The 21,274-nt window shown below is 50.8% G+C and overlaps 9 protein-coding genes across 9 annotated transcripts; 5 read left to right on the forward strand and 4 right to left on the reverse strand.

Moving 5' to 3' along the window:
- Positions 1-417: 417 nt before the first annotated feature.
- On the forward strand, positions 418-2,181 carry GT037_002177 (mfs general substrate transporter; the record flags this gene model as incomplete). The annotated part of the gene is made up of 4 exons (XM_038927224.1): positions 418-603; positions 712-845; positions 900-1,342; positions 1,406-2,181. 4 exons carry the CDS (start codon positions 418-420, stop codon positions 2,179-2,181), a joined length of 1,539 nt encoding a protein of 512 aa, XP_038790516.1.
- A 772-nt stretch (positions 2,182-2,953) lies between these two features.
- Positions 2,954-4,165, forward strand: GT037_002178 (uncharacterized protein; the record flags this gene model as incomplete). The annotated part of the gene is made up of 4 exons (XM_038927225.1): positions 2,954-3,051; positions 3,106-3,128; positions 3,179-3,891; positions 3,944-4,165. 4 exons carry the CDS (start codon positions 2,954-2,956, stop codon positions 4,163-4,165), a joined length of 1,056 nt encoding a protein of 351 aa, XP_038790517.1.
- Positions 4,166-4,317: 152 nt separating this feature from the next.
- GT037_002179 (glycosyltransferase family 21 protein) lies at positions 4,318-6,039 on the reverse strand (the record flags this gene model as incomplete). Its single annotated transcript, XM_038927226.1, has 1 exon — positions 4,318-6,039. The coding sequence occupies one exon, from the start codon at positions 6,037-6,039 to the stop codon at positions 4,318-4,320; it is 1,722 nt and encodes a 573-aa protein (XP_038790518.1).
- A 680-nt stretch (positions 6,040-6,719) lies between these two features.
- GT037_002180 (uncharacterized protein) lies at positions 6,720-8,275 on the forward strand (the record flags this gene model as incomplete). The annotated part of the gene is made up of 3 exons (XM_038927227.1): positions 6,720-7,391; positions 7,439-7,985; positions 8,061-8,275. Coding segments are annotated over 3 exons (1,221 nt in total). The 3' UTR covers positions 8,063-8,275.
- A 274-nt stretch (positions 8,276-8,549) lies between these two features.
- On the reverse strand, positions 8,550-10,304 carry GT037_002181 (glycosyltransferase family 21 protein; the record flags this gene model as incomplete). Its single annotated transcript, XM_038927228.1, has 1 exon — positions 8,550-10,304. The coding sequence occupies one exon, from the start codon at positions 10,302-10,304 to the stop codon at positions 8,550-8,552; it is 1,755 nt and encodes a 584-aa protein (XP_038790520.1).
- A 217-nt stretch (positions 10,305-10,521) lies between these two features.
- Positions 10,522-11,434, forward strand: GT037_002182 (uncharacterized protein; the record flags this gene model as incomplete). Its single annotated transcript, XM_038927229.1, has 3 exons — positions 10,522-10,918; positions 10,972-11,222; positions 11,273-11,434. The coding sequence occupies 3 exons, from the start codon at positions 10,522-10,524 to the stop codon at positions 11,432-11,434; spliced, it is 810 nt and encodes a 269-aa protein (XP_038790521.1).
- A 526-nt stretch (positions 11,435-11,960) lies between these two features.
- Positions 11,961-13,502, reverse strand: GT037_002183 (acid protease; the record flags this gene model as incomplete). Its single annotated transcript, XM_038927230.1, has 2 exons — positions 11,961-13,143; positions 13,198-13,502. 2 exons carry the CDS (start codon positions 13,500-13,502, stop codon positions 11,961-11,963), a joined length of 1,488 nt encoding a protein of 495 aa, XP_038790522.1.
- Positions 13,503-14,956: 1,454 nt separating this feature from the next.
- Positions 14,957-16,805, reverse strand: GT037_002184 (chromatin assembly factor 1 subunit a; the record flags this gene model as incomplete). The annotated part of the gene is made up of 2 exons (XM_038927231.1): positions 14,957-16,288; positions 16,344-16,805. The coding sequence occupies 2 exons, from the start codon at positions 16,803-16,805 to the stop codon at positions 14,957-14,959; spliced, it is 1,794 nt and encodes a 597-aa protein (XP_038790523.1).
- A 579-nt stretch (positions 16,806-17,384) lies between these two features.
- On the forward strand, positions 17,385-20,993 carry GT037_002185 (meiosis-specific topoisomerase spo11; the record flags this gene model as incomplete). Its single annotated transcript, XM_038927232.1, has 9 exons — positions 17,385-17,677; positions 17,726-17,940; positions 17,990-18,056; positions 18,103-18,211; positions 18,264-18,347; positions 18,395-18,475; positions 18,526-18,594; positions 18,646-19,146; positions 19,488-20,993. Coding segments are annotated over 9 exons (2,925 nt in total), but the record flags the coding sequence as incomplete, so codon positions are not given.
- Between the last annotated feature and the right edge of the window lie 281 nt (positions 20,994-21,274).

Below are 21,274 nucleotides of genomic sequence, written 5' to 3' on the forward strand. Positions count from 1 at the left end.
TTACATACCTGGAAATCTCGAACGTCTAATATCTACCAGAGACCAGGGTGGCACATCTTCGGCATGTGTGGTAAAGCACGTCATCGGACTAGTTGTATGTTCCGGGATTAGGCACGCCGAGCCTAGCCTACACCATTCCGTGAACGCTAAGCCGGGGGTCAAGAGGGGAAAACCAATAGCAGATGCATTAGTATGCACAACACCGCGCTTTCCCCTCCTTCGTCGGCGCATTTACTGCCTCGGTAGGATGGCGACGATGGCGACGAGATGAGCCGCAATTGCGACATGCAATCTCCAAGATGATATATAGAGGAGTAAAAGCATGTCAGGGGAGATGTAGCGTGTCGATCATTAGATCTTTGTAACAGCCTCTATTCGTAGGACTCGTATTGAGGTCGACGACTGCAGCTCTTCAACATGGGCAACGACATCGAAGCAGCCCCGCATACGACACGGATCAGCGAAGATGCCAACTCGTTGAAATCATCGGCCCATGTGGGTAGAGAGGAGCTTGCAGACATCGTTCCCCCACACGACAGCTACGAAGGCCGGCATCGCTTCGACCCCCATGCGAGCTGGAGCGTGGAGGAAGAACGTCGTGTTGTACGGAAGACAGACCTACGACTGCTCACATGGCTCTGTCTGATGATGTTCGGGCTGCAGGAAAGTTGATACAAGCTACTTGACGATTACGAATACTGACTGTTGCAGCTTGATCGCGGAAATCTATCGAATGCACTTGCGGATAATCTTCTGAACGATCTTGGTCTGACTTCTGATGATTACAACAATGGCACGACCATACAACTGATTTGCTTCCTTGCTGCCGAGTTTCCGGTCCAGTTGTGAGTGATATCAGAATCATTTTGCAGTCACTGTCTGACCACACTTCTATCTAGTCTCACCAAGCGATATGGTTTCAAGTACATCCTTCCAACTATGATGTTAGCCTGGGGAACTGCATCTTGGGGCCAGGCATGGATGCACGACCGGACTTCATTCTATCTGGGTCGCGCAGCCATTGGACTTTGTGAGGGTGGTTTCATCCCTGGTGTTATCTTGTTTGCGACCTACTTCTACAAGTCCAAGGAGCTTTCCATACGTCTTGCAGCCTTCTGGTCGACACTCAACATCGCTCGTGTTATCTCCGCATTGCTCGCAGCCGGGATTCTGGAAATGCGCGGTGTCGGTGGGAAGCCTGGCTGGTTTTGGCTCTTCCTCCTTGAAGGTCTCTTAACGGTTGTCATTGCCATATTGTCGTTTTTGTACCTACCCGCAGCGCCGACATCAACAACGAACGTGCTTTGGCGTAAGGGCTGGTACACCGAGCGGGAAGAGATCAGTAAGTTTCCAGCTACGAACTGTATATATGAGACATTCACTGACTTCGTACGCTCGAATTCAGTTATGGTAAACCGCATCCTTCGAGACGATCCAGCAAAAGGCCTTACGGCTCTCAAAGAGCCTGCCACGTTCAAGGACATCCGTGCGGCATGGTCTGACTCCTCCATGTGGGGTCTATACTTCATCGGCCTCGTTGCTTACATTCCTGCCTCCCCAGTGCAAGGCTACCTTACGCTTACACTAAAACGTCTCGGCTTCAGCACATTTGACAGTAACATGTTGACTATCCCATCCGCTGCGCTGCAAGTCATTACCATGCTAGCCCTAGCATATTCGAGCGATTACTTCAACGAACGCACGTTCCACTGCATTTTTGGCGAGTTCTGGATCATGCCACTCCTTATCGCCCTTCTGACGCTACCCGACGGAGGCCGCGAATGGGGCCGCTTCTCTCTAATTACGTTGATCTCCGGTTACCCATATTTCCATCCTTTGGTCTCGTCCTGGATCTCGGAAAATACATTCGACGTCAAGAAGCGTGCGATTACGGCCGCAACGTACAACGTTATTGTGCAAATTGGATCTTTGATCAGTTCACAAATCTACCGTAAATACGATGGTCCGTACTACAAACAAGGCAACTCAGTGCTAGTGGCGATCTGCGCATTGAGTGTTATCACCTTCCTCGTTCAGCGATGGGCCCTGGTACGACTGAACAAGAAGAAGCAAGAGAAGTGGGAGCAAATGACTTCGGAAGAGAAGGCTGTCTACCAAGCAGACATTGCCGCGCGTGAGAAGGACGGCAACAAGCGGCTGGACTTCAGGTTCACGGTCTAGTCTGGTCTCGGAAAGATAGCCGATGGCATTAAGCAGTTAGTCAAGATCAATGTGCATGGTAACATACTGGACGGGCTGTGGTTGCAACATCACATGCTTTCGCCAATTGCTCCGCCACCGAAATTTCAGCCGCACCGAACTATCGGCAATCCGTAACTGAGATTATTCCGAGGTCTATTCGCAACTCTCGACGCGAGTGTTCTGACATTCAATGGACGTTACTATTGCGTGAAAGCCGTTGGTGAGTGTCTTCTGAGTGCTTGCACATCTTGTTACTGTTTGTATTTGTTTATCGTATGTTTTTTTGAATTTTACTAGGCCGCAAGTCAGCCAGAGGGTGAGTATGCGTCCTCGCGTCGGCTGCAGAGACCCGTCCTGTTCAATGAAGACGTCTCTAGTCGGACCCACTTTCTCTCCAACACCCCACTATTACCCAGAGCTGCCCTATGTCGTGATTGCGGGGATCAATGACGACCTCGGGACTCTCCACGTTCTCGCGAGTCATTCCGGAATCGCGAATACCAAGGCCTCAACAGCACATACTCAACGCGACTGCCTAAAAGAGGATTTTTCGTCCGATGCGGGAGAACACATCGCCGGCATCGCTCTGCATGGAGAAATTGCTGCTTTGGGTGTAGCCGACAGAATTTTGGACAGCCTTAGCAGAGCGTGTGACTGTAATGGTGGCTCTGTTTGAGACGCACACTTACTTCGATATACATTGAAATCGAGCTTTTGAAACGTTTCACAAGATTATCCAACTACACACATAATGGCTTGGGAGGAACCTCGTAAAACTGGTATGCAGTACCGCCGCCTGGGTAACTCAGGTTTGCATGTATCTGCACTCGGTTTGGGCGGTTGGCTCACGTATGTTCAACCCCCCGTTCATCTGCATACACATACTGATCAAACAAATTGCAGCTTCGGAGGCCATGTCGAGAATGGTGATTTTTGTCTTCACGCTTATCAGCCACGCAACTAATCATAACCATAGAACTCACATTTTCCATCATGAAGACAGCATATGACAACGGTATCACGTTTTTTGATACTGCCGAGTCTTACGCTGGTGGCCAGTCCGAGATCATTATGGGCCAGGCTATCAAGAAGTTCGCATGGAATCGCAACGACATCGTGATATCCACGAAACTCAACTGGGGCGGCGCAAATGGCGAGGTGCTTGTCAACAACCATGGTCTCTCACGCAAACACATCATCGAAGGACTCCGTGCATCCCTTAAGCGCATGGATTTGGAGTATGTCGATATAGTGTATGCGCATCGTCCTGATCGTCTTACGCCTATGGAAGAAACGGTCCGCGCATTCAACCATGTCATTGAGCAAAAGGGGTGGGCACTGTACTGGGGCACGTCTGAATGGTCCGCAGATGAAATCGCCGAGGCATGCGGAATAGCGAAGCAGTTGGGTCTCATTGCACCGATAGTCGAGCAACCGCAGTATAATTTGCTCGAAAGGAAGAAGGTTGAGGGCGAATTCCAGCGCCTGTATGCACGATTTGGACTTGGCTTAACTACATTCTCGCCATTGAAGTTTGGGCTGCTGAGTGGGAAGTACAACGATAGTCCAGATGCACCGCCAGCAGGTTCAAGATTCGCCGAAGGAAAAGATGGTTTCGTGAGTGGAATGCGTGACCGATATGGAAACGATGAGTGGAGTGGCATGATCAACAGCGCAAGAAACTTGAAGGTAGGTCAAATGCTTATAAATTCTGGATGCTGTTTCGCTAACGCAGAAACAGCCAATTGCGGATAAGCTGGGCATCAATCAATCGCAGCTAGCGCTTGCGTGGTGCTTGAAGAACCCGCATGTCTCTGCAGTGATTACTGGGGCTTCGAGACCGGAGCAGGTGGTGGACAACTGTGCAGCTCTGAAAGTTTTGGACAAGCTTACGCCAGACGTCATGAAGGAGATTGATGGTATTGTAGGAGGCATCCAGCTGGACCCTGCACGACAGGATTAGCTTGGTTATACTTACTCTTGATTAACAAAGAGTCAGTTCACCATCTGAATGTCAGTGCATCCGTCTGACTGCGTCTGTATTGTCCTGGAAACGCCTGAAATGCTTTCATGGCTACATGCTGTACAAAATCTAATTCAAAGACGCATAAAGCGCTAAGTCTTCTTGCCCTGGTCTTTCTTGGCTTCGTTCACTTGGGGCAATATCTCATGAACCTTCATGTCTAGCCCGACCCAGAACTTCCGTCCTCGCCATTCTACAGTAACGCCGCCCCAAAACGCAATGACCCATACAGGTAATGCAAAGAACTCGCGACCAAGCCAAGCATAGAGAAAGTCCATGAAGTTTCTTCTTGCACCATCAAGTAGACTTGGCTCACTTGGAGTCTTATTGCCAAGGAGAGGCTCAAGAACTTCGGTGCGGTGGTATGCAGAGGTTGAACGCTGGGGCAAGATAAAATCAGGAGTGTCGGCATCGATTTCGACAGTCTTGGCGCAGTGAAGCAACAGATATTGGACGTAGTCCACTAGACACCAAGCAGACAGATGTAGGAGCCAGATGAGAAAGAAGGAGGTCCAAGTCGAGCTGATGCCGATGTTGTGAAATATGGGTAGCGTCGTTAGAGCGTATGCGCCATACAGCCCACACAGAAGACTCTCCGTTCCTGGCTCCACAAACGTTGCTAACGTGACCGTGAACTTCCGTACTCGTAGCCATCGAATACGACGCTGTAAGTAGGCCATCACAGACGTATGGCTGATTGGCTGGTAGCAGAAGTCACCAAAGAGCATAGCGTGCTTGCCCCAAGTCTCCTTCTTGGTCCCTGGTTCTGGTTGGTAACCTCGTTTCTCGAAAGCTTGGGGTTCTTTCCACAGCACATCGCCAATGAGGTGATCTTCGCAGATATTGTCGGAGAAGAAATCGATACCGGGAGTGCGTTCTGGGTTCGATGAGGTGACATAGTTGAGTTGGGAGCGACGAAACATGGTACTCTTGCCCATAATACAGGGTGCTACAGCGACGGTGTTGATGGCTTGGTAGAATTTGGCGTGGGCAGAAGACATGAAAGCTTCGTCCAGACGTCCGCCACCACGCTGCAGCAGCTTCCTGATAGTACTTCCCGAGTGGTTGCGAGGATCCGAAGATGTGCTTGCCGCGATATTGGTCAACTGTGCTGCAGCTTCTGGTTTTCCTCCGAGCAATTCCTTCCTGTCCTGTAGCGATAGACCTTGCGAATCGAGGTCTACCGTGAGAGGTGTCTGGTGCACGAACTTGTACTTTCTCTTGCTGTTGCCATGTTTGTCCTGTCCAAAGCCACATAGTAGGTCCACTAGTCGACCGCAAACGCCCTTGCCGACCCAGACGTTACAGTCAAGCACCCACACGATGTCGCCCTCGGCCTCCCTATAGGCACGACTCATGTTTCTGATCTTCGGATTGGGTCCCAGCGCATTATTATCCTTCAGTAGCAGCGGATCCTCTTCTTCGACCAAGATTTGCACATGGGCGTCCGGGAAGTCATTACATAGGCGTTCGAGAATCGGAAAGGCGGGATCGGATCGCTCAGGAACGCAGAACACGGTGTTCAGTTTGTCTTTGGGGTATGTCTGGCGGAGGGTGGCTGCGAGGCATTCGTACAATCGTGGGTCGAGGCCTTTGACTGGCCGTATAACGGTGACTCGAGGGACTTCATCGTCTTTCAATGTCGTAACGCACGTTGCCTGCTGAGGTCTCCTCCAGTAATAGCGGAAAAGCTGAACGAAGCCAATAGCACAAACATTCCAGACTACTACCCACCAAATCAGGCAGCCGGTCGCAATGATGGTACGCAACATGGAGACATCTTCTCCTGTCGCAAGGTCGGGCGCGCCAAGCATGCGCAAAAGTGTTGTAGGGTCAGAGTGAGGGTGGGATGTCGACGAATCTCACGGCACGGAGGTTGCGGACTTTCGAACCAGAAAGTGACGGTCTGCCAAGACGCAAAGCCACGCGACACGCGACAACTTCGAAGGGTATGTCAATGTCAATGTCAACTATGCCGAGAAATCCAAGAAGCAACAGACACTCTGCAGCTCATAACATGAATAATTTGTTTGTCATGCGATTGTTTGCACATCCGAGCGATCCGACTCCACCGGCAGGGACATTGCTTGGGGCGACCAGATGTCCTCCACATCGACAGTGATACATTCTCGAAAGTGACTTCGCGGCTGTCGATCTTCTGAAAATCAACATCGATATCTCATACTGACATTACATACGCTGGTAGTTGTGAGTGAGTGTAGACTAGGCGCTGAACGAAGAACTCATCTCCTTGCATCCGTTCCACAAGACAAGATGTTTTGTGTTCTTGCTTTTTCCAGCTTTCGTCAAACGATCATGATCCTGGACTACACTAAGCATCTACATATAGTAGCGCGTGCCAATATTGCTCTAGTCATCACGATAATCGTGTTTGTGGTCCGTGCGAGCACGACCCCGCCATGGTGGGTAATCCTTCCAGCATCAACGCTTCTGAAGGATGTTATTCCTGGACGGAACAGTGGACCCACTCACGATGACGGACCGACATGAGCGCTCGCCATATCACCATCTGGAGCAATCGAAACGCCAATTCCGCGTACTCAGACTTCTCAACTCCGACGCAAATGACATACGGTGCGAGCTCAACACCTTCTCGCTTCTCGACCATGGGTTGCCTACATTCAAAGCTCTGTCTTATCGCTGGGGCGATGACATTCCGGAGTTTGCAGTCTGCCTTGATGGTCACCAAATCCTTATCCGTAGCAACTTACACATCATCATGGCCCAAATGGTAGCTGAAAATAATCGAGACTGGATCTTCATCGACGCGCTATGTATCAATCAGGATGACGAGACAGAGAAATTATCCCAGGTCTCAGCTATGGGGGAAGTTTATCAACGTGCGCTAGAAGTAATAGCATGGATAGTGCCTGACCCAGATCAATGCGAATCCGATGCAGAAGAGGCATCAGACGAGACTGCTGATGGTCCCGAGCATACACTGCCATTGTCGCGCCAACAAGTCAAGGACGTAGTCTTAAGGAACAGTTATTGGTCGCGACTCTGGATCGTTCAAGAAGTACTCCTGGCGAAGTCATTAACAATACGACTTGGAAGCGCGCAAATAAACTGGCCACGTCTCTTACCACCGACCTTGTTTAACTATAGAGGGCTACCCTTTCAAAACGAGAACATTCTTCGCCAAGTATGAAGACTGACACAAGTGTCGACAAGTATGCTAACCAGAATTAGATCCGGTGTCCCGATGTATCTCCATTGACCAACAAAACTGCGGCAGAAAACATTCTCTTCCACAGAAAGCGTGGGTCCTCCTCGTTACGTGCCGGCAACCGTATTCCGTTTTACCAAGCTTTCGCATTCTTCGCTATGCAAGACTGTGCCAGACCACATGACAAGGTCTTCGGCTACCTTGGACTCACAAAAAGCCGTATACAGGTTGATTATTCTGTCTCGATCATAGACCTGTTCGTCGCTACTCTTGCCGATTACTTAATGTCTGTAGGGCTGATTACCGATGATCTCACACCGATCCGGAGGCGTATGGAATACATGCGAACTGGTTTTGGCACAGTAAACGGTAACAAGCTGATTACAGCAATCGCGGCTTTCAACTTAGACCTTCACGACCCTGTGGTGAACCTGCTCTTCTACGAGGTCTTGAAGTTTTTCGTGCCAGGCTGGGAAAAAGTTCTTCACACTGACGCGATGATTCATTGGTGGATGGCTCGTTACGTTGAGTCAGCCGAACGAGACTTGTTTGCGCCTATTCCTGGTGACTGTAAGTTCGAACTCATAAAGATCGGAACTATTTGCGTCAGAGTGATCAAGTACTTTGCAACTTCATTGTGTGCAGAAGCAGCAATGCGGAAGGAAATATGTGCGCGTCAGAAGGCATTAGCTCAGGACGATGCTGTATTGACTGAGGTTGAGAGCGGTGAAACAAAAAAGTACAGTGAATGGGCTGCTCACGCCAGGGCGATATCAAATCAGATGTGGCAGCGTTTTCAAGAGTCTGGTGAAGATGCAGATGGCGAGTTGGACGATGAATCATGGGTTTTAGTCGCTTAGATATCGTCGCTCCTTATTCGAGGTCGCTTTTCTAGAGGGTGTTCTGGCAATGCACACTGAGCTGTTCGGGACGAGACACATAATCAGGGGAAGAATTCCGGTATATTTGTATATGACTAGTCAAAAACCAAGGGGACTGATAAGACAAAAGCTTCGCTATACAACTCCGTAGGCCGAATCATAGTGCAAGTTTACCTCCAAACCCTATACATGGCTAGTGGATTGCATAAGACTTCAAGTCACAATGTTAAGTCTCTGACAAGCTCAGCCGGTCTCAAGCTTTCGGCTTCTTACGCACCAATCCGGCTGTCAAGGTATTCACTCCATTTGCAGCACTTGCATCAGTAATGGGTGTTGGCTCAATTCTTGCCTTCTTCCTGACGGTGCCTTCTCCTGAAATTTGTGCGGGTTCAGCCAACTTTTCTGTCTTGGTTGCCGCCTCTGATGGGATATCGGGCTTCCTCTTCTTTCGTACACCCATGACCATTGTCGGTGTCACGCTGTTTGTTACATCCGCAGGTTTCACTGCAGCTACATATTCCTTAGTTCCTATCACTGTAAAGGCCCATTCGTCGGTGCCACCAAGAACAGCGATTTCTTCTTTCCACTTCCTCGTACTCCGTGCTGCTGCCTTTCGGTTCGCAAACGTTTGCTGTAAGAGGACTTCGTGTGCGCGGTCGTAGTTCTTGAGCGAGAAACAGATGGTCCCACGTGAGGAAGCGGGCCACCTCCAGTATGGACTATCCTCAGGAAGAGTTTTGGCAGAGCGTGAAGACATGTTTGGCGTGGTCGGTAGATCCCGATTGATAGTTTTGATCTTTGGCAGAACTAGTGGTATTGGTCCATACCTGGTTTTGGCCTCTTGTCTCCGTCGACTTGTCTTCCGCCGTTTTGTACTGGACACATTCTCTCTTGAATTGGTTTGCGAGAAGGATTGTGACGCTGACAGCTGTGACGGCATGTCCTCGTCTTCCTCGGGTATCGAAGGCTTGGGCGGTGTTATGACGACCCATATGAAACCCACTATCCTTCCTGATGAGCACTCTTGCCTGAAAGCCATAAACTCCCAGAACTGGTCGAGCGTCTTGACACTCTTCCATTGCCCATTACTTCTTGACGGTGTGCCTCCATCTGCTACCATATTATCTGTGCCACGGTCGGGAAGTTCCTCGTCTAACTCGTCAAGAAATCTAGCCTTGGGGTCATCTGGAAAGTGTGGTACCAGGCACCGTGGTGGTGCAGCAGGATATGGAGCGATCTGTAGGAGTGGATGTGTAGTGGCCCAGCGTCGAGGGGTGTTGGGGACGGAGGGCGGAGGGATGTATCGCAGTGTATCGTGTGATTCGAAACCCGGTATCACTAGATATCCCTTTGCTGTGGACTCGGATTGTGTTGGTGTGCCGTTGGTCTTGGTGCCTTCACCCGCCATTAGCCGTTCAGCGAAGGGTTTCCCTTCTCCTTCAGCTTTGTACTCCCATATGATTGGATCGAGCACTCTGCACCACCATTTTACCAAGCCCCTATCGTCCAGAACATGCTTGTTCTTATTCTCAATGCTTGCTGGGAACAGGTATTGATCCTGTGCCCTGGCAAACAGAGACACAACAAGCTTCTTCCCTTCCCTCTGTCTTTCTCTTGCGAGCCAAGATACAAATGTGCCGCAAATGGCTTTCAAGGGCGATGCAGACTGGGCTCGCGGTAATTGCAGCTCAGCTATATAACCCGTCGAGTCGGCTTTGGAGACGAAGATGGTGGTGAGGTTTCTGGTGGTGTAGATTAAGACTTCGATGGCAAGTATCAGAAGCTCCTCGGGGAGTTCTGAGGCTGCGGCGTCTTTTGGCACTATCGATGCTGCCAACGTGTGCGACTCGCAATATGTGCGTTCGGACTTGCCATGGGGCGGCGCGGAGAAGAGAGCAGAAGACTTGGACGGCGGAGTTGAGTAGTGATAGAAGGTGAAGGGCACGTTCTTGGGAAGTTGTTCGGCCAGTAACTCTCTCAGCGGCTTGGAGACACCGGAACTCGCCATGACGACTCAAACGGAGCGCGGCAAGGGGGAGAAGTCGCGTATCGGGGGCGCAAGATGGGGAGCGGTAGGCGCGACTGGGGCTAGCGTGGTTGTGGTAAGGCGCGATCCGCGTGCCGCAACTTTTCGATGATCCGAACTTCACCTCCGCCAGCAGCATCATCTCCGCCCCCCGCCAATCACGCCTCTTGCACCTCACCCAGCCCTTGGAAGTATCGCAATGGCCTCCAAACGACCGCTCCGATCACTCGTCTCGACCGCTTCATCATCACTCCGCCCCTCGCAATCATCAAAAACATGCATCGTGCGGACCTCCGCTTGCGCATTTTCGGGCACCACCCCATCGAGAGCCACCGAATATGATACAGAAGCTGCGGGCCGGCCGCGATGGCAGCAAACACCCCCGCGAATGGTGGCACCCCACAGGATACGACCGGCAGCCAAAGGGGGCATTCACAAAGTCAACGATGACCCAAAAAAGTTAGACGATGCGTACATACGCATGCTGGGCCCTGGAGGAGACAAGATGCTGGGCGACGACGTCAAGTGGTTAGCCGTTACACATAAGAGCTTCGACCACGGAAAGAGAGGATTCAATGACCGACTGGCATACTTGGGTATGTGTGCATATTCCTGAGGCGGGCAGGCGGGAGGCTAATAAAATGGGCAGGACGGAGGATTGTCGAGCTACAAACATCACAAGCACTCATAAACTCGCCACAAGAACACCAATGGCCGAGGGATTCCAACGGTGTACCAGTCAACGACGAGTACGGCCGTAAACCATACCTACACCCCGCCTTGGACGGGCTGCAGGGCTTGACCGACGAAGCAGAGAGTCTGGTGCTGAGCAAGTCACGGCTATCATCGATAGCAGAGCGATACCGCCTGGATAAGGTCACTCGGTGGACACCCAAGAGGGTATGCTTGAATACAAACGGCATTCTGGTTTGCAGGCTAATCATTTTCAGGCGGACAACCTTCAAGGTTCTGGTTTCGAGACTGTTCTCATGACTTCCCTATATGCCATCGTCGGAGCGGTAGCACTCGAGCGTGGCGGCGAAGTAGCCAACAAGGTCGTGCAAGATAAAATACTTGCACCACTTGGCTTCAGCTTCGCACCTGAATCATGACCTGGACGCAATCCCATCTTGTACAAAACTACTGCCACACTTTGTACCATATTGTAAACAAGCACTCGATATGGCCGACGTTCCGGTTCCCCCACGCAATCGAAACGCGCCTTGTGAAACGTGCCGCAATTGACACCGTCCGCACTAGTTGCATGATCAGGTGCTGAGTATATGTGTAACAATCAAGTTGGAAAGCACCACAATCTACACCCTGACAACTTCCCCAATTCAGCGGAACCAACTGATGGGACATCGGCTGAAAAACGATTGGGTAGTAACTCGTCACAACCCGAGGTGCTGGCCTGAGTGAAACTTGCAGTGATGGATGATATACTAAAACTGCTTATTTGGGGCGTCAACTCACCACCAAACCCGATCGATCCTGACAAACTTCGCCTAGACATGAATGATATAAATAGCGTGAGCATTGAAAGATAACGCATGGTTTAAATGAGCAACATAATGTTAGCCCTGGGTATAATGAATGATAAACAACACATGAAGAGACGACCTCAAACAATCCGTCTCAGAAAGTCAACCCAGGCTTGTTCTTCCTCCAGAACATAGCCTTCGCTGCATTCACGCTCCGTGGCGGTGGATCAAACTTCGGCTGTGCCTCTTCAATGTCCATCTGCTCCATCTTTCTTTGAGAGTTTCGCTTCAGTTCTCTCTTCAGATTCCGCTCATCCTTCTTACGCATCCATGTTATCCAGATACAGTAGCTTGCACAAATGATGCCAATGCCGCCTACAACACCACCGATGACAGCGCCAATGAGGCCTTGGCTTTGCCATGCGGACTGTTTGGGGCGTTGGTAGGCTACAGGGGTTGATTTAGGGCAGAAGGTTGCTGGCATGACCATGTTGTTCTTCTGAATAGCTTCAGCAAGGAAAAAGTTGTTGGCCTCGTAGTCCGCCATCAGGTAGACCTGGCCTAGGAACGCGGTGCCGAGATAGAATGGCGTTTCTGCCGACTCCTCGCGATCTTGTATAGGCGTGATGTTGGAAGCGTTCATGAGGACTTCTGGTGGGAGAGTGACAGTAAAACCATCTTCGAGCACAATCGAGAGTGAGCCGTTGAAAGCGTTCTTCAATCTCAATGAGTTGTCACCCCACTTGTTATCCTGTTCAGCACCTAGTTGCTTGATGAAGTTCTGGGTAATCCGGTAGGGTAGAGAAAATGGAAACTGTTCAGTCGTGATTTGGGCCTCGAAGTCCTCTGCCCGCGTCTTCATGTTAGTGAAGACTGTGTTGTCGAAGAGCGATACGTTTGCGTTGTCTTCCGTGTTGGTGATAACAATGTCTTTGATGCGAACGCTCATCGGGTTCGGGTTGCTGATGTTCATTGAGTATTTGTGTGGCTCTCCCGTGAAACGACCAGAGTCGTATCCACCAAAGACGTTGCTACCGTTGACTGCACCTCCAGCTCGTTCAAAACCCTGTCCGATATAGAGTGAGTATGTTTTACCGGCAATGATGTCCTGCGCAACGAGATCCCGTAGTACTGTTGAAGACGATCCCACACCAACTCTTCCAGGCGTGATTGACCCTGATTCTGCGACTTCGATGGTGGTGTTCTGTAGTAACGTCTGCGACGCGCCATCCGTCTCGAAGTAGTGTGTATATAGTCGTAGGGTCTCTCGACCGAAGAATCCCGTGAATTCTTTCTGGTCATCGTCCAAGGTTTGGAAGTTATCTTCTTTCTCGAAACTACTCTACATGTCAGCTGATAAGATCAACTGTCATATCTCTAGACATGCATACCTATCCGAATCTCGATCGTTGAAGAAACCCCCTGTATGTGTATCGCAATCCTTGAGTGTTGTGTTTGTATCTTTGCAGTAGTTGTTTGACGCAAACGAGACATGGTTTTGTTGTAGTGACGGCCAAAGACTCTGGTTTTGTGCTGGCGTTCCTAGTCCGATGAAGGATCCATATTGGAAGACTGACGAATCGTGTACGGCTCGCTTGTGGATATCGACATATATCGGTTTCTTAGTGCAGTTTGAAGCGACTGTGGACTGAACGAACAGCACAGTTGCGGAAAGGCAAAGAACGAAAGACGCCATGACGACAGACGCTTGAATCCAGCAAGCTGAAGGTCAAGTAGCAAGGTACTGAATATTGCTTACAACACCGACAGGCGAGTATGAACGACGGCAACGACGAAACGTCTCAAACTGGAGTTGCGGAGAATCCAGCGGCGGTACGATATCTTTGTAGCCCTCCACCATCTGTATACCGATACACTAAGATGAGCATGCAGATGTTCAGCCAGTCAGACGACGGCTCAGCTATTCTTACATGCGGGAATATCCACCTTGCTTCTGTTGGTAGCGCATGACTGCATCCCGGGGCGTTGTTTAGAGCCGCACGGGACTGGACCGCTGTAGAGAGCGCCTGCTGATGCTGTTGTGGAAGTACCACGGTCTAATGCTGGCGCTTCGGATAGAAAGGTACTTGGGGAGCTAAGATGATCCTTTTCCGGGAGTAAGCTTCACCGTCGCAGAGGCCTTGATGATTGGGTTGTCATTGTAGGCTGTTGCACTAAATATAGCGAGCGTTTACAAGACGGGGTTAATTGGACGGGATCGTCTCGCGAGTATCCCAAGCGCCCGCCCGCACGGTCCTCAGTGCATATGTGAACCCAGCACCACTCGCTATTCTTAACCTCGCGCTCACCAAAGTTTGTATGCCTGAAGCAGATAGATTGCGTACCCGCTGGACGAGTCGACGGTTGGAAAAAAGTGTGTACACGGAAACAACCACGATATACTGGCTTGTTTCCGCACCCTGCAAGTATTCCCCGCACGCCGTTATTTGCTCTCCCTCAAGGGTTCTTCTACTTACCTAAAGCCGTGCATCTAAATGCGTGTTTCTGAGGATTGACTTGGACGAGTCAGCATGATGGACCAAAAGATCTTGTGACAATGCAGCTCACTGGTTTTAATATGCATAGTCGCAAGTAACGTAATCCTCGACTGTTGCATGGTGCGTCTCACGGATACTGTGCAGGAGACAACCCAGCGTCTACACTTGAGACTTGCGATGCGTACAGCATTTGAGACGGTTGACGGATTCATCCATTCGTCTCAGCCACTGGACTGCCCGCCACCATCACAATATCTCAGTTCCCCAGTGTCACTTTGCGCCCTTGATAATTGTTCAGATAATGTGCGCGTGTATGGCACATGCGACTAAACTTGACATTAACATCCTTGTTCATGGTACAATCTTGATGAGATCGTTTAGCCTCCCAACACCCTGTTGATATTCCACTTCTTCCACAACGCGGGACCGCGGCTCGACTTTTAAAAAGCATAAACATCGCTTGCTAATGGCTCTGGAACACCCGAAACCTGAGCCTTGACCGTATACGCCACCACCCGCTATGTTAAACGACTATCCCCATAGGTCCCAAAGTAGTTAACAAGATATGTTATGAACACATGGAAAAAGCAGTATACATGATAAGCGAAAGCCAAAGGGCTGACCGGAATGTGATGTTAACAATGCGACACTTTCAGGTGTTGACAAGCACCCATCTCTTCTCCTTCTCGGTGGGGCCTACCCTTGCAGCGACTACGCTCAAGGTATTGCTGATAGCATCCTTGGGCAACTTTGGAAACGCCTTCTTCAGCGCCTCGATCATACCAATCTTGGTCAAATCTTTACCTTCAATCTCAGCCTTGAAAGCCGGCAGCTGCTCAGTGGGTACCAGTCGTTTGGCTTTCGCAGGCTTAGTCGGAGTAGCTGCAGCGGATTTCTGCGGACCATTCAACGTGTTAAGCAAGCCGTTCATGGAGCGTTGAACCAGAGGCGCTCGAGGCGGGTTCATAGCGCTATTGGCAGAGCCGTCTTTCTTCGTAGCATTGGCAGTAGCAGAAGCTGTCGCAGGGTCTGGAGCCCAGTATGCCGTGGAGAACGGGTCAATTGAGCTCATTTGCGAGTCCAACAGGAAACCCATCCTGAAATCCTTGAAGTCGGTACATATGGCATCGGAACCATCGTTCAACCTGGACACTCGGTCTGCGTCCTCCCAGCACAAGCCGGTGCTCACGGGAACCAAATCACCACTAATGAGTCGTCGTTTGAGTTGTGGGTCTTCCTCATCATCGAGGAAACCGTCCATGTCGTCTTCCGCCTCATCTTCGTTATCATCCTCCCCGTCGGAGTCCAGATCTTCTCCTTCCTCAGGCTCCTCCCACTCCGCCTCAGAGTCGTAATCGTAGTCTGTGTCCTGCCGAACCCTGGCGAGAGGATTTCGTGCGAGCCGAGAAGCCTCCATATCAGTGTATGGCCTGGTATATGTACCGTAATACGGCGGACGTACATCCTTGCAAAAGTGAATGTACTTCATAGGAATGTCCTTGAGCAACTCCAACGGGCCTTTGTCCGCAGTCAGGCCAATGGGTTGATCTGATGAGCCATTTACACGCTCGATGACTTCCGTGATGGTTGCCGTCTTGCGGGTCAGCTGGTCTCGTCTTGGAAGAGAAGATAACAATGTCTCTCGTGTGATGGTCTCAGTACTAGTACTCTTCTGCGTGATAATGTTTTCTAGCCGTGTTCGGGCAGTCTCCAACCGTTCCGGGTCGTCTAGCAGGGGATTTGTGGACGCAAGGATCGTGTGCGGAGGAAGGTTGAATGGTAAGAAGTATCGCTCGTAGTCTGACTGTGCGTTCTTAACAATGGTCTTCTGTGGTGATGGAGGTGCCAAATTAGTATCGACTCCAGATGTGCTTGTTAAAGATACAGATGAAGCAGTGAGGTTCTGGGATGAAGCTACCACGGTCTGTCCTGAGCTGGTCCCCGCCTTTGGCTTCACGAAGAAAGCATTAAGCTTCATTTGAGACTATTGATGAATTAGCACTGTTCAATCCGCGATTCAGACGTGACATTTGACTTACCCGTGCCTTCTTTGCCTTTTCTTCTTCTATCCGTTGTTGTTCCTCTTCTTTAAGACGCTTCTTCTCATCCCGTTCTTCGTTCTTCTTTCGCTTCTCTTCATCCTTCTGTGCCTTCTGCTCTGCCTTCACCTTCTCCTCTGCCTCTTTTTGCGCTTTTCTCTCTTCTCGTGCCTTAGCCTTAGCCTCCTTCTCTAGACGTTGAGCTTCTTTCTCTTGTGTGGTAAGCTTCCGTCTCTTGGCCGGTTGGGAGGTGGTTGGGGCCGAAGCATTGCTGTTGTCTGGGGCGTTCGAATTCGGAGCACTGCTCTTGAGGGGTGACGGGGTTTGGACCGAAAGAACTGAAAGGGGTGAAGAGGCTTCTGAGTGAATCTGTTTAACTGGAGTCGAGATGGAAGGCTCAGTGTCGTCGTTCTCGTGTGGACGTTTCTGGGGCACCGGCGCAACGGGCGTGGGGTCCTCCATATTGTACGTTGGCTGCCGAGAGTATAGTCTGTAGGATTTCGCGAATCTGTCAAGAACTGAACGTTCGAGAGCTGGCGCTCAATTGGCGGAGTTGTGTCAAGGTTGAACAAACGGAGTGGTTGTGGTAGTGGACGTTGATGCGGGAGGAGACGCGGAGGTGGAAAGCGCGACGCGCAGCGCGTGGAAGGCGCGTGCGGCCAGGGCTTTCGAGGGACTAGCGCGGGAAAGTGAGACTGGGGCCAACTATTCGAATGGCCATACTTTAGCGATTTCATGTTCTAATTTCCTCTTAGCGTTAGGGCGGAATGGACACGAACATCAATACCCTGAGCACCGTTTCAACAGTAGACAATGCCCCAAATAATCAGGGCAGCTATGTCATCATGGATTTGTTGTGCAACTATGCAGAGTGGACTTGCCTTTTGTGGCTGTAGTCGCGCGTATCGTACTTGCCTTATGACGATACTCACATGCAAGACATGCGTTCTGTGAACGGCTTGCCCGTCCCAACACGACCATGCACTTCGCGTACTTTGCCGAGTTTCAATAACTGGTAATCTGCGTTCTACTGATCAAAGAGGGGTCTTCAACTTAAGAGGCCGTTTCCCGTCATTCCGCAGTCCCGCAATGGATATGAGCGATTTCGAGGACATGTTGTTTAGCGACTTTGACCTGCAAAACGCTCCTGATGATGCATTGTCGGAGGACACTGATGATGAGCTACTGTTCGCTACTTCCAGAGAAGAGACTCTGCTGTGGGGTATATCGAACAGTTCAGACTCGACACTTCCGACCGCCAGTACTACCCTGGATTCTCAGGAGGAACGCCAGCACTATCAAATTAATCTTACCCAAAGACCGATACGCGACAGGTACATTGATCCCCGCATCTGAACTGACTACAGCTGATCTCTGTGTAGACACTGGGTGATCGCTTGCATTGAAGCAATGCTAGAGACGATTGTGGACGCTCTGCTAGAAGAGCACGAAGCGCTCACTATTACTCTGAAGTCGCGCGCGGCCCTATCTCGCAGACGGACTTCTGTTATATCAGATGGTAGAGCGATGATTCCGGAACCCAAAGAACGGGAAATTAACTTCCCTGGAGCAAATGCGCAAGAGGCATGGAATTTTAGTGGGTACACACATGCACGTATGATCAGAAAGCACTGACACTTGCATAGCTGTGCTGCTTCGCATCCTGGAACTTATCCATTCTGGCCTCATCGCGGACACCGTAATGACGAAGAGGTACATCTCATCTTTGTACACCGATGATACGATCTGACCGATGCAGAGATATTTATTACCGACATCCAGACCTCTTCATTAAGCAGTCAGTCGTTGATCGATATGTCGATGACTTGGCTTGTACCTTTGGCATCACCCGATCCCAATTGAATGTGGTACTCGAGGCTCTGTGGCATGAGCCGAAGCACAGCTAACATTCCATCTTAGATTGCTGCCGCAAAAGGTTTACTAGCTGGCAACTTCAGATTAATCCGACATGACGGTCATGTTGTGAACGGCATGAGCGAGGAGGTAAGACCGTTTAGTCGAGTTGTGACACATCGCTGATGGTCTGGCAGGGTATTATCGTTCCCAATTTGAGTGCGAGCGACAGTTTAGATCTGACAGAAGTACAATGGGTTCTTATCATCGAGAAGGAGGTATCACTGATGCTGCAAACTATCTTTTATTATCGCTGACGCATACCTAGGCCACTTTCAGATCCTTGCAGAGCTCACCACAGTGGCAGACGTTGGGTTCGAAAGGACTTGTATTGACTGTAAGCTTAATTGCTGTTTCTTGATATTTCCCTACCTAATATCCTTTACAGGCAAAGGGATATCCCGACATTGCCTCACGAAAATTGTTGAATCATATAGCGGAAGACGCCCCGCAAATCCCCATGTACGCTCTTGTGGATCTTGATCCTGACGGTATCGCCATCCTGTCGACGTACAAGTATGGCTCGTATCGCCTTGCTCATGAGAACGTCGCACCCATTGATACGACTGCGCCGGGTTTGCCCAGCATCCGCTGGCTTGGTTTAAAGAGTCACCACATGAGCCGGACTCCGGTAGGCGAAGAGCACACAGACACCAGTGCAATCACTCGACTCCAAGGACTGATGCGACTGACAGCGCGCGACCGTACTAAAGCAGCACGAATGCTGGAGTGGAACTTATGCAGTGATGAAGGCCCTGAGCAAGGTTGGAGGCAGGAGCTGCAGACAATGCTGATGCTCAACATCAAGGCTGAGATGCAGATATTGAACGAAGCGCTCGGTGGGCTGGTGTCCTGGTTGAGCCACGAGCTTGGGCAGGCAAAGGAACTGGTGTGCGCACCGCCAGTAGACGAAGGAGCAGACGACAGGATGCTGTTTTGAGACGTAGAATATCCCTGAGGAACATGGTGGCCTTCTATACGCAGTACCCACACGTGTCACCTTCTCTTTATGATGACGGGCCTTTGAAGTGCGCAATTGAGGACATGGCAATTGGAGTGCAACGCAGTTAACATGTCGGGGTGTGTGTACGATAGTGTGACGACGGCCCAATGACGGCGGCCGGGTCGGCGGTAGGCCAAAATGTTTAGCCAAGCGTAGCCCGCGTCGGCCGCCAACGCATCCCTCTCGATCACGGCAGCTCACCCAACAACTCAGACGGCGTCGCATAGCGGCAATGCATTGACCTGCAGCTACAGAAGACAGAATCCACAATGTCCGGCATGTCTAATGACCCGCGCGTTCCCTTCCAGGCGCCATGGGTCCCGCCCAGCTCTGCCCCTCAGACCAGCCATGAGCAACATGGCTCAGGTACCGCCGAGTCGAACTCAATCCTACAGCCATTGACGCCTACAGCGACGGCCAGACAGTCGGTACCCTTGGGCGTCTTCTCGACCCTCTTGGGCAACAACACCACGTCTACACTTAGTGCCCAGCCTATACTGTCGAGCGAACCTGTCCTCGCCCACACGCAACCACTAGATGCACCAGAAGGCACCTCTGACCTGACAGCGAGCTCGGGCTCAGTGCCCAGTGCAACCACTACCCTGACCAACACAATCCCACCGACCCAGTCTGCTGCATTGCGCGCTCTGAACGCACCTGCCTTCCACTCGTCGCCCTCTAAGAGCAAGTCGGCAAAGTCCACTTCTAGTCGGACAACCGTCACTAGCCAGCCCGTCGTAGTACGCACATACTCGGCGTCGCGACACGCTTCGCGCCCTGGCTCCGGCTTCAACACGCCACGCTCGTTTGCCATGAACGGTCAGAATCATGCTTCAGCCCTGTCGGCCGGTCTGGCAGGCAGGACCGAGCAACTACCTTCCGCTGACGAATTCTCCTTCTCGGCCATCCTTCGTGCCGTTGATCCCGAGATCAGAGATGCCATTGATGCCATAGCCGAGATCTGCGCCAGAAGCAGAATGAGTCTAGCTGACGAGTACGACTCTCATCTACCACCACAGGGAGAAATAACTGGTGGCGGTTCGGCATGGGCTACCAGCACAGGAGCCTTGGCGGGACGAGGTCGTCTAAATAGAATCAGTCAAGGGTGGACTGCTGCAGACAACACGCTCATGGCTGTGCCTGAAGCAAGCAGCTCCAGCGAAAGGTTGGCGCAAGATGGTAGGGCGGAGAGTAGTAAGAAACGTAGTCAGTCAGCATATGGCAGCCTGAAGAGTGTCATTAGTGGTGGTAGTGGCAAGAGAAAGGCCATAGATGGCGACACTTTCCGGGAGCAAGAGGCTGGCAGCTCGAAACAGCTTCAAACTCAAGACACAGGTCCGACTTGGGCGGTCCAAGCCTCCACCTCTTCTTCGCATCCAGCCATCACCATTGCCGCACCTACAGCATCGAAGCACCTTTCCCTAGATACTTCATCGGCGATGCAGGACATCGTCAGGGATACCGATGGATCGTTGAGTGCTCGGCCCCAGACTGCTACACCCCGAAGAACTCCTTCACACCAACGTGGGGCGTCTATGCGTAGTCTTCAAGCATCACGAGCGCACTCCGGCGCCTTGGGCTCTATCAAATCTTGGCTGCCATGGCTCCGACCATCGCGTCTCGATCACAACAGCCGATCAGAGTTAGCAAAAGCCGAAGATCGACTAAGGGATATGTTGATATCTTCTTCCCAAACCCTCGGGAAAAGTAAAGGAACAGTCCGCGTCATTTGAGAGCTGCATCAGTTTCGCGTTACCAAAGCATTGAATGTTTCCTTCTGGACCTAATTGTTGCATGTTGCGGATACCCAAGAATGAGTTGAAAGTGTAAGAAAAGTGGAGTGGTGGATGTTTGTGTCTTGCCTAGGACCGACGAAGCCAAAGACGATATGACAGATACGATTAACACTTATGATTATGACTAATGATAGTAAAAGAATAGTTCGACAGCAATAGTATGGATAACAATACAAGTCTGCTTGCACTTCTCCATTAGATCTTTGCTGAACTCTGAT

The sequence above is a fragment of the Alternaria burnsii genome (genome assembly GCF_013036055.1).
Source record: "Alternaria burnsii strain CBS107.38 chromosome Unknown 750, whole genome shotgun sequence".
Classification (NCBI taxonomy): domain Eukaryota; kingdom Fungi; phylum Ascomycota; class Dothideomycetes; order Pleosporales; family Pleosporaceae; genus Alternaria; species Alternaria burnsii.